At 42.2% G+C, this 11,809-nt stretch overlaps 1 protein-coding gene across 1 annotated transcript; it reads left to right on the top strand.

The window, feature by feature from the left end:
* Positions 1-8,709: 8,709 nt before the first annotated feature.
* Positions 8,710-10,532, top strand: LOC122808034 (probable G-protein coupled receptor 150). The gene has a single exon (XM_044079020.1). The coding sequence runs from the start codon at positions 8,772-8,774 to the stop codon at positions 10,023-10,025; it is 1,254 nt and encodes a 417-aa protein (XP_043934955.1). The 5' UTR covers positions 8,710-8,771; the 3' UTR covers positions 10,026-10,532.
* The last annotated feature ends 1,277 nt before the right edge of the window (positions 10,533-11,809 follow it).

Raw genomic sequence — 11,809 nt, 5'->3', positions numbered from 1 at the left:
GAGGGCTGAGGTGGGCTGGGCTGTCCAGGGGAAGGGTTGAAAAGGCTGGGAACAAAGCAAATCAGTCTTTTCAACCTTTACCTTGGCAGCTTGTTTGATCAGCTTATCTGTGGATTACTGGTGTGTGTTTGAACTACGTGGGGAATCTAAGAACAAGGTAGGGGCCTTTGTGTTTGTTTTTGATTTGATCACAGGCTTTAGTGGCATTTATCTGTATAATAGGTATTTTGATTACTTAATAGTGTAGGATGCTTAAGACATGCAAGCAGCTGGTTAAGCGGGGCTAAGGTTGAATTAAATTGGTGTTATAACTGAGGTTCATTTTGCAGGCCTGTATTTCAGTGCTAGAAGTAGGTTAGTAACTAAGAGTGTACCTGTAAAGTATCAAAGTGAAATTAGAAGACCCAAAGGGTTTTAAGTAGTTTTAACCAAGGGTTTAGCCTGACTGAATTAAAGCATGGTTGAATAAAAAATATTAAAGGTAGGGCTTGTGAGCTGAGGCCTGCAGTTAGCCTCATGGCAGGGCTTGTGATCTAAGACCAGGATTGTGAGCTGTGGCTGTTAGCAACACAACAAGTAGAATAATTGTTTTTGATACAGTAAGCTGTGGGTTCTTCTCCCATAGTATGTAGATGGTTTGCTGATACTGTTCTGTGTTGTACTTTTAAAGGAAAGCCTGTAGTTAGCCACATGGCAGGGCTTGTGAGGTGAGGCCTGCAGTTAGCCACATGGCAGGGCCTGTAAGCTGAGGCCTGCAGTCAGCCACATGGCAGGGCCTGTAAGCTGAGGCCTGAAGTCAGCCACATGGCTGGGCCTGTGAGCTGAGCAGGGCTTGGGAACTGAGGCCTGCAATTAGCAGTTAGCCACATGGCAGGGCCCTGCAACTGAGACCTTAAACTATTTTTATTTTCATGAGACAAAGAATGATTATGATTTAAGAGTCAAGGCTACATGTAATTCTAATACGCTGGCCATTGTACCTAGCTAGGTAGTCTGACCTAGCGGAGTAGTCTGTGATACCAGCTAAAGTAGGCTGTGATCCTAGATAAAGTGGCTGTAACTAAATTAAGTTATATTTATAACTAAGGTAGTTGATGCTGCTAGTTACAGCAGATGGTTATCTTAGCTAAAGTAGCTAACTAAATTGATCAGTAAATGTAACTATTGTTATAAGTTATTAAGGGTATTCCAGCAGGTTAAGTGGGATTAAGAAAGAGCTCAAATTTTAGTTACAACAAAGGAAATTCCTGTAAATCAAGGACATATTCCTTTTAGCTCGGAGTAATCATGAGCTCAGTGGCCTAGTGGCACATATGCTCTTGGCAGGGCCTAACTGGGGAGTCACATGGCAAGGCCTGCAGCCAAGGTCTGAAAAGGATGTTGAGGTTCATTGGTAGGCACATGGTAAGACCTATTTATAATAACAATAATAATATAAATACAATACAAATAATACAAAAAAAACAGCACAGGCTAACAGTGCATTTCTTTTGTGTTTCATGAATTAGATGGATCATCAAATGCAAGCACAAATGCAAGCCAGGTTGAGCCTAAAAGGGAGAGAGTGGTGGGAGGACCTGTTCCATCAGACAGTGGGGTCATGGCAGGTGCCTCAAGCAGTTAATGTTCAACCTGCAAGTAACTTGGCTCCAGACCCTCAAGCAGGACCCAGCACAGGGTCCCAAGCTTTAAAAGAAGGCAGCAAGAAAGAGGATGGAAAGGACAGGAAGGCTGAGAAAGCTCGCAAACATAAGGATAAGAAGAAACATTGCAAAAAAATGCAAGAGGGATAACAAGAAGGAAGGTAAAAATTAGTTTACTGGTGATCAGAAGTTTTTGAAGTGGTTATAAAGCCAAGGTTTTTTCCAGGATGATGAAGTAATGGGATATGAATCTCAGATTAGTGATAGTTGCAAGGTAAGTCAAGTGAGTACACAGACTCAGGGTACTGCAAGGAGTATAGTTGAGCTTCAGGAAAAACAAGTGTCAAAGGACTTGGGTCTAGTAGGGGCAGTAGCAAGTGAAAGGTTGCACCAACCTAATAAAGACATTTTAGACCAAATTGGGTCCTTGGTAGCGCAACTCACAGGTAAAGAGGAAGAGGACAAATTACTGCAACAACGGGGTAAATGGTCAGGCTACAAATGAAGGGACAAGGGGAGAACATGGGAAAACTGCATAATTGGCTATTTGATTATTAGGAGAACATGGGATAACTGGGTGATTGGCTATTCGATTTATGCACAAATTTTAGGAGATAAGTGCCCTGCCAAGGCAAAGGACATGTGGACGCATTTTAACAGAGTGACCACGATGCGCTTTGCTCAAGGGGGACATAAGTGGTTAAGGTATGATGAAGATTACAGAAGGATGAGACAAGCATACCCAGAGAGGTCATGGGCATGGATGGATTTGGGTTTGCTGTGCTGGCTAGATACTAGTGGGGAGGCAGCAACAACAGATTGCAGTTTTCCGGCTAACCAAAGCTGGTTCATTTCTTATAAGCTTGGAATGACCAGCCATTTGGGAGCAATGGAGAGTCAATGGGTTAGAATGGATGGGGGTGCTGGGAAGTGTTTTCAGCATAATTTTGGTCAGTGTCGGAATCAATTTCACTGTAGATTTAAGCATTAATGCTTGGCATGTGGTAAGTTAAACCACACAGCCAAGACTTGTTTTCATCTCTCAAGTCCCCCTAACAAAAACTTATACTTGCCAACCCCCTTCAAAGGGGATGCAGGTCACCCTTCTGACACCAATAAAAGGGGACATTTTAAAGAAGTGGCTCAAAATGTATCCAGATAGAGAAGCTGCAGAATTACTGGAGGAGGACTTCACTAAGGGCTTTAGGATACCAGCAAAAGGAAGGAAGCAAGGGGGTATGGTTAAGAACTTGAAATCAGCAGAAGAATATCCTGACATAGTTAGGGCAAAGCTAAAGAAGGAATTAGAAGTGGGCAGATTAGCAGGCCCATTTCGCCACCCACCCAGAAGAGCATTTAGAGTCTCACCCATTGGTGTAGTCCCAAAAAGGAAGCCAGGTGAATTCCGGCTCATACATCACCTATCTTACCCAGAAGGGAATTCTGTGAATGATTATATAAGTGGACAAGAGACATCTGTGCACTATGCATCTTTTGATGAAGCTTTTAGGAAGGTCAGAGAGAAGGGGGGGGGCCTCATGGCAAAAGCTGACATAGAATCTGCTTTCAGACTGTTATCTATTGCTCCTAAAGATCAGGGGTGGTTAGGTTTGGTTTTTGAAGGTCAATATTACATGGGTAAATGCATGCCTATGGGTTGTTCAATTGCCCATGCCACCTTTGAAAAGTTTAGTACCTTTTTACACTAGATTGTGGCACAGAGGCTAGGGGAAGACAGCATTGTTCATTACTTGGATGATTTTTTTATTTGTAGAGAAGGAAGACGCAGGAAAGTGTCAACAAGCATTAGACACATTTGTACAGATTTGCAAAGAGTTAGGGGTGCCATTAGCAATAGATAAAACAGAGGACCCAACAAACAGACTGACATTTCTAGGTATAGAAATTGATAGCGGGAATGGTCAGTGCAGGCTTCCCATTGACAAGGTGCAAAAGTTGCATTTAGTTTTAAGTCAAGTGTTAAGTTAGAATAAGATAACCCTCAAACAGTTGCAAGAATTAGTAGGGCTGATGAATTTTGCATGCAAAGTGATCCCTGTGGAGGGCTCATTTATGAGGCAATTGGCTGGTAAAGGTTCTGGGTGCACAAAGCCACATAACCAGATTAGGGTTTTGCAGGGCATGAAAGAGGATTTAGGTGTGTGGTTGAGTTTCTTATCAGATTACAATGGGACAGCAATTTGGCAGGAGAGGGACAAACAACTACCACTTCAGTTGTTTACAGATGCAGCAAGGGGTTTTGGTTTTGGGGGTTATTTTCAAGATCAGTGGTTCTGCTTGGCATGGCCGACTCATGTTAAAAATAAGTTATGCATTTCAATTGCTGAAATAGAATTTTTCCCAGTAGTGGTTGCACTGGAAATATGGGGTTTGCAAATGAAAGATAGAGAAGTTTGGCTTTGCTCTGACAACAATAGCGTAGTACATATAGTCAATAATCAGCTGGGGGGGAGTGGTAGGCAGGATGATGAGATATTTTACTTTTAAGTGTTTAACATTAAATGTCACAGTGAAGGCACAACACATTCGAGGCATCGATAACTCATTGGCAGATTCCCTTTCTCATTTGCAGTGGTCTCGTTTCCAGTTCTCCGGTTCGAGTGCTGGATCATTTATGGGCTTTATGAGCAGATGAGAATGGTGGCTAATGTGTAATGCCCTCAGTTGAAAGACAAGGGTAAGGTACAATAAATGTATACAGCAATTCTTGCAGACCAGATCATCCAGAGGCTGGGAACAAGTGTGGCCAATTCCACCTTACCAAGTCAGGGCTTACAATTTGGTAATGTAAGAAAGAGGTTGGACTTTTGGAAGGGCAAGAAGCACATTGTCAGCTCTAAATTGGTTTCATCAGGCTTTGGATCTGAAGGATTTAGCTAACACATTTCAGGTACGGACAATGTTTAAGGGCTGAGGGAAACAAACACCCAATAGGCCTGATAAGAGGTACCCCATAGGTCCAGCAGTGTTACATAAACTGTGGCTTGCAGTTTCAAATGTTTGTTTTTCTTCTTATGAGGTAGCATTACTTAGGGCTATCATTTTGCTGGCTTTTTGTGAGGCATTTAGATGGTCTGAAATTATTCAACCAAACAAAAAGAAAGGTCAATGGACAGTTTTACCACTGGCACATGTACATTTGCTAGGGGAGGACACTTGGGTTTATGTGGCTAAATCCAAAACAGATCAAGAAGGCAAACTTCAGTGGGTAAGAGTGGTTACCCCAAAGGGTTTGGAATGGGACTTGACAAAAGTGCTACTAGAGTTCCACAACTATAGGGGTAGGTCAGATTGTCCATTCTTTTGTCATCAGCAAGGTGAACCTCTGACACAGTATCAGGTGAGAGCAGTTTTAAAGGAGGCAATCAAGTTGAGTGGCCTAGACTCAGATAAATATTCATTACATTCCTTTCGAACAGGTGCAGCCTCATTTGCACATGCAATGGGAGCTTCACAGACCAACATTATGAAGATGGGCAGGTGGAAGTCATATGCTTATAAAAGCTATGTAAGGTGTAAATGTCTTTAACTCTTGTCCTTTATATTTCAGCTCTCACATCTTTGGATCGGAAATACATCTGGATAGTGGGTCATTCTTTCATTTGGAGACTCTATTGCTTTGTCCAAGGCAGGCAAGGCTTCTCCTTCCAAGGAGGAAAACAAGCTTCTTGCAAAGCAATTTGGTTTAGGGTATCAGGAATGCGGTGGTACCCTCTCAGGGCAGTACTACAGCAAGCTGCAAGAAGTAATAAATCTCCTACTGTCATTTTATTGCACTTAGGGGGTAATGATATTTGTCAACATCTAATAAAAGATCTAATTGGTTTGATGGTACAAGAGGCATACTGCATGCATGAATGCTGGCCACAAGATATTATCTGCTGGTCAGAAGTGGTACAGAGAAAGAAATGGAGGGATGCTAGGTCCATTAAAGCTGTGGAGAGAATGAGAAGGAGAATTAATAATTCTATGGATAAGGTGTTAAGGGACATTCCTCACCCTGGCATTCGGGTCTGGTGGCCAGACAGGTATGATAAGGATGGGGTTCATTTATCTGAAGAAGGTTTGGGGATTTTTTTATAAGGAATTGCAACCTGGTTTAGCTTTGAAGGGCATTCACTTAGGATAGGTTGAAATGTGCTGGCAGAAGGGAGGAATAGTCCTCCCTTCTGTGGCGGAAGACAGGAAAGGTAAGGGAGGCCAAGGTAAGTGGGGGGATCACAGGACTCTTCAGCTGGACCTTCCACAGGCCAGACAGCCCCAAGGGATTGTTGCCAGGGGACTTACCAGCCTGGCATTGGCTTGTTTGCAGATTGTAAGGCGGCCCAGAGCAATTGTGATGAATTGTGAAATGAAAAAGCTGTTATGATGTGGGTATGTTGAATCAGAAGGGCCGGATATCTATGTGCTGTCTGTTGTCCTGTAGGTTTAGGGGAATGCTATGAAAGAAATAAAATGGCCTCCCTGACATTCCAGCCTTGCGCACATCTCATAATAATTGGCTTCTATTTGAGAAAGGGCATTGGCAGTAAATGGCAATAAACACATGGCTGCAGCCATTTAATTCATCTGAGGTCTCTGTGTTTTTTATTGAATATGCAGCTTGTGGCAACCCTAACTTGTAAAGCATGCAACCTTGATACATTTATTGTCCAGGGTGCCAGGGAATGATAATGCTCTGAGTTGGTTTTTGGATATGGCTCAAAGGTTGATATGGATCATTAAATGAATTATGAACACTAGTTGATATGGATCATTAAATGAATTATGAACACTATGTTAAATGTTTTATGTAAAACAACATCTAAAAGATCATTCTGTTGGCATCAATGGCAAGGTAAGATATTGGTTCACTAAACTTTATTAAAAGCAGGTAGAGCTGTACCAATCTCAGACAACAACGGCTGGCAAGTCAATCGCAGCAAGCCATCATTTGTCTGAGGCAGGTCAGCTCGGACTCAGGTTTCAGTGGGGGGAGGTGGAGAACAGGTAGGGTCAAGATAGGTAGGAGGGCTGAGGTGGGCTAGGCTATCCAGGGGAAGGGTTGAAAAGGCAGGGAACAAAGCAAATCAGTCTTTTCAACCTCTACATTGGCAGTTTGTCCCACCCCATCCACCCCCTCATAAAAGCAGGGGTGTACTTGTCAGTTAGCTAAGGACCAGGTAAGGTACTTATGGAACCCAGTGACCTACAAATGTGATTGCACTAGGGGTCGTGAAGGAATTTCATGTTTTTGCCCACTGGGTTTTTCAGGTTTTCGCCTTCTCCTCCAGGTAAGATAGACAGGTTAGGCTAGATTGTCGCAGTCATGTAAGCGGAAGACAGGAAAGGTAAGGGAGGCCAAGGTAAGTGGGGGGAAGGTCACAGGACTCTTCAGCTGGACCTTCCACAGGCCAAACAGCCCCAAGGGATTGTTGCCAGGGGACTTACCAGCCCAGCAATGGCTCCTTGGCAGATTGTAAGGCAGCCCAGAGGAATTGTAATGAATTGTGAAATGAAAAAGCTGTTATGATGTGGGTATGTTGAATCAGAAGGGCTGGATATCGATGTGCGGTCTGTTGTCCTGTAGGTTTAGGGGAATGCTAAGAAAGAAATAAAATGGCTTCCCTGACATTCCTGCCTTGCGTACATCTCATAATAATTGGCTTCTATTTGAGAAAGGACATTGGCAGTAAATGGCAATAAACACATGGTTGCAGCCGTTTAATTCATCTGAGGTCTCCGTGTTTTTTATTGAATATGCAGCTTGTGGCAGCCCTGACTTGTAAAGCATGCAACCTCAATACATTTATTGTCTAGGGTGCCAGGGAATGATAATGTGCTGAGCTGGTTTTTGGATATGGCTCAAAGGTTGATATGGATCATTAAATGAATTCTGAACACTAGTTGATATGGATCATTAAATGAATTATGAACCCTATGATAAATGTTTTATGTAAAACAACATCTTAAAGATCATTCTGTTGCCATCAATGGGAAGGTAAGATATTGGTTCACTAAACTTTATTAAAAGCAGGTAGAGCTGTACCAGTCTCAGACAAATGTACCTAGATGGCAGATTTGTAGCAAAAAGAGAAGGTCGAGGCTCCCGGACTGTTCGTAGTGACTGATCAGTATTTTGGTGCTAATGCCCGGAAACAAAGAAAATCCTTATAATATTTAATTTAGCTTTTCCCAACATCTGCTAGTTCATCAGTCTTTGCTGAAATTATATAACTTTGGGGTGACTTAGTTGCTATATTGCCTGCCTTCAAGTAATAAATTCAGTGCAACGAATAAAAAGGATATCAAACCTATCTGTTGGCTGTCTTTCAATATAGAAGCCTCAGTCATAGTATTGGAACATCAAAGTCCACAGTGAGTTCACAGTTATATTTTCTGTGCTATCCATTCCATTTGGTAGCTTTCAACCTCTTACCTCCAGAATCAGGGGCCGATCCAGATGTGATCAAGGACAGTCAGGGACACTTTTTAAATATTAGTACTACTTAGGGTTCCCAGCTTTTCATGTAAAAAATCTGGACATGTACGGGAAAGCAAAATGCGTGCAGAATAAAAGTGTACATTAACCTCCCGTACGATATTAATGTGCTCAATCAAACTTCCTGTTCTTCAATGTCAGTGACCGTGTCCTTAATTCTGGCTGTCCAGAAAAATTCTGGCACGTTGAGAAGTTAACAGAATAACATAATATGAATTAGCTTTTAATCCTGGCTGTCCAGAAAAATTCTGGCACGTTGAGAAGTTAACAGAATATGAATTAGCATGCATTTTCTGAAGTATAAAAAGTCTGTTAACTATTTAAGTGTTGTTACCATGCAGTCACTGACTGCCAATCAGTGTAATCCACCACATTTTTTCCCACCAGTTTTAGCAGAGATTAGGGACAGAGGAAGACTCTGAGACAAAAATCAGGGACAGTCGAGAGGTCTTCTCTTTCGTTCTGCTCTGTTTTCACGAAGCCACCACTTGGGGGCTCGAATCTTTGCTATAAATGAAGGTACCCAAATGCATGCGGTCCAGTGCGACGCAACCCACATGGGAGCTGAGCTCTGCAAGAAACGACTGGCTTTTTTCGCACGGAATAGAGAAACAGTTAGATACACCATGCAGCCTGGATCAAAGATAGACAACTACATTCCGACAGCATTTCAAGATGAATCACCGGACTTTTCAGATCCCTTTGAGAGTTTCACCAGTAATATTCCGCTCTTCCCCATGGAGACGATCACCAAGTCCAACTTTACTTTAAATGACTCCAGCAGCTGGGAGGGGGTTCCTTACAACAGGACGAGTAGGCTAATCTCTCTAGTAATACTCTTCGTCCTTACTGTTTTTGGTAATCTGATGGTGGTGGTGAAGATTGTATCCAACTGGAAAAACCGAAGAGTGGACTTCATTTATATTAGCTTGGCCTCAGCAGACCTTTGTGTGGCTCTGATGACCCTGTTGTCTCAAATAATATGGGAATGTCTTCAGGACGTCTGGCTGGCTGGAGATTTTGCTTGCAGGATAGTGAAGGTAGCTCAGATTTTTGGGCTCATGGCTTCATCTAACATGATCGTGGTGGTGGCTTTGGAGAGGCAGCACGTAGTGGTCAATCCCTTGCAACTGCCCCTGCCTATTAGAAAGTTAAGCTTTATCGCCTGGGCATCTGCTTTACTGCTTTCCATGCCTCAAGCGGTTGTATTCAGAGTAATCCAAACAAGTTCTACTAGACAGTGCCTCAGCATTTTCTCAGATCTCCCCAAATGGCATTTCCAGATCTATATTATCTATGGTGCGATGACTGTATTTTTCATCCCCTTCTGTGTCCTGTGTTTTGCCTACACGCGGATCTTGTGGACAGTCTGGAGCAAAGAGAAGGGACTGCGAGAAAATCCCCTAAAACTGGGAAAGGCAGCGGCAAAATCTGGGGGTGACTTCAGCTTTACCCTTAATCCAGCCAACAGTTATTTACCCAAAGCTAAAATCAAGACTCTTAAAATGACTCTTGTAATTATCCTTTGCTTTATTCTGTGCGGTCTGCCCTATTTTGTAGTGGAGATGAAATTTGCTTTCGGCAATTTTACCAAGCTGGACGAAGAAGTGACTGCTGTGCTAGGTATTTTCGTGGTCTCCAACAGTGCAGTAAATCCGTTTGTGTACTTATTCTTCAACTCCAGGTATCGTTTTCTGCAGAGACTGGAAAGCGATGTTTGCTTTGTATGTTTCAGGGAAGCCAAAAGTGCCTGTGGGAGGTCATCCTTTGTGTCCAGCAGCAGGACAGATCGTTTCAGTGTGTCTTCAGAGATGGGAGTTCAGGTACAGAACATTAACGTGTCCGTCAACAATACCCTGCTGTGTGAAAGTGAATTGTAAGTGTGAGTCAGACTTCTCTACTTTCATTTCCAAAAGGCTATGTAACACATTCTGGGTAACGGACGATATAGCATGCACTGTAGCTGAACAGCAGCATGTTTTTCCCCCGGAAAGTTTAGCCACCAGAAATTTGGGGACTGACAAGAGGAAATCTCTGATATCTATAGTGCGCCACTTGCTTCTCATGCACGTTCATGCTCACTTAACTAAACATTAACAAATGCCAAACAATGAGAATATTCGATTGTTCCAGACAAATGTTAAAAAGGAAAATGCACTTCTTCCATCACATGTTCCATTTACATGCCACTGGACACACGTGCCTCTTTCGAGGCGATCCAGCAACACAATCTGGTTAAGTAACTTGGTCAGTCACATAGCTGGCAAATGGAGCAGCTCGTTAACAGTTCTAATTTCAGTCGTCTGTTCTGTCAGACTTTGACTTTATTAGTTACCAGCCATAGCAAAATTTAAATCTGCAAACTGAAAATAGCTCTTTAAACTCAAGCTGCAACCGAAAATAGAACTGCTTCATTGATATCGCTGCTACATTTACCTGTCCAGCTTCTTGGAGAATGTTCAGATTTTTGTCTCATATTTTGGTCTGTTCTTCGTTAAATGATATGTTTTTTCTGGCAAATCGTTCAGGATTGAAGCCACTAATAACAGCAGACGTTTTAGTTACAGTCATCATATCCTTCGAAAAATGCATGGTAATACAGTGCCTGTTATGCTAGCCACTTTCTAAGTTGTGTAAAAGCAATCATTAAAATATGTCCCTACTTTGGGTCTCCCACCCTTTGGCTTTCAGCAGATCTCGTATGCATAGAGGTTGAGATGTGTGGATTGTGTACTGCAGTTATTCACCTATTTTTAAAAGCAGGTGTTGGTGAAGTAAACTTTAAACATTCCTCCACACCTCTCAACCTCCTAGCACGAGAATTCTGGGCAAAGATAAAAAATGCTCACTCAACTGAGTGCAGTGAGATCATATTTTGATTTCAGGCACTCATACTGTGTACAAAGAGAACATTTGGGAAGGACAACTTAATCCTGCTCTGTTCCCTCCCTAAAAAAAAATATTTATATATATATATATATATATATATATATATATATATATATATATATATATATATATATATATATATATATATATTATTTGCTCTTCTGCGTGCTGTTATCTGTTCATTCGCTCTTACTCTGCACTTATTACTGCTTGTTAGTAGCCTTCTAATTTACTGCCTTCTGCACTTGTTTTTTTAATCATTTGTTAATTTAATTACATTTATTTGAACTGTATTTGCCGTAGTGTTGCTACACGCTCGGTTGTGCTGGCCTGCACTACAATTTGAATTGTATTTACTGCTGTTTTAGCTGCTTTTCTGTAACAAAAAAAAATCTAAGCTTGTTTCCTGCCTTTCCTGTAACTAGTCAAGTCCGGATACAGACTTGCTGTATCCAGGACTGTTGGTAAGCTTCTGAGCCCCCCAAGCCTTTTTGTGTTGGAGGGAAGCCTTCTAGCTTATCAGTGGAAGTGGTAAGCACTAGGTAGCCTAACTACCACTGGAAGAGTGGGTTTTGGCTCTGAAATTGTAGTTCATTGGCCGTTTGGGCAGTTTTTCCATCTCTTTTTACTTTCTGGTTAAAAGCCTTTTTGCGTTTGGTCCCCGCCTTTCCTGTAACTAGTGTAATCCAGGTACAAATTTGCTGTAGCCAGGACTGTTGGTAAGCTTCTGAGCCCCCCAAGCCCTTCTGTGTTGGAGAGAAGCCTTCTAGCTTAT

This window comes from Protopterus annectens, chromosome 8.part0, assembly GCF_019279795.1.
Source record: "Protopterus annectens isolate FY-2018-M chromosome 8.part0, PAN1.0, whole genome shotgun sequence".
NCBI classification, from domain to species: Eukaryota; Metazoa; Chordata; order Ceratodontiformes; family Protopteridae; genus Protopterus; species Protopterus annectens.
This window is presented reverse-complemented; position numbering and strand designations above follow the sequence as displayed.

Bases quoted from the DNA above. Each gene is read 5' to 3' on its own strand.
- LOC122808034 (XM_044079020.1), top strand. From the start codon at position 8,772: ATGCAGCCTGGATCAAAGATAGACAACTACATTCCGACAGCATTTCAA.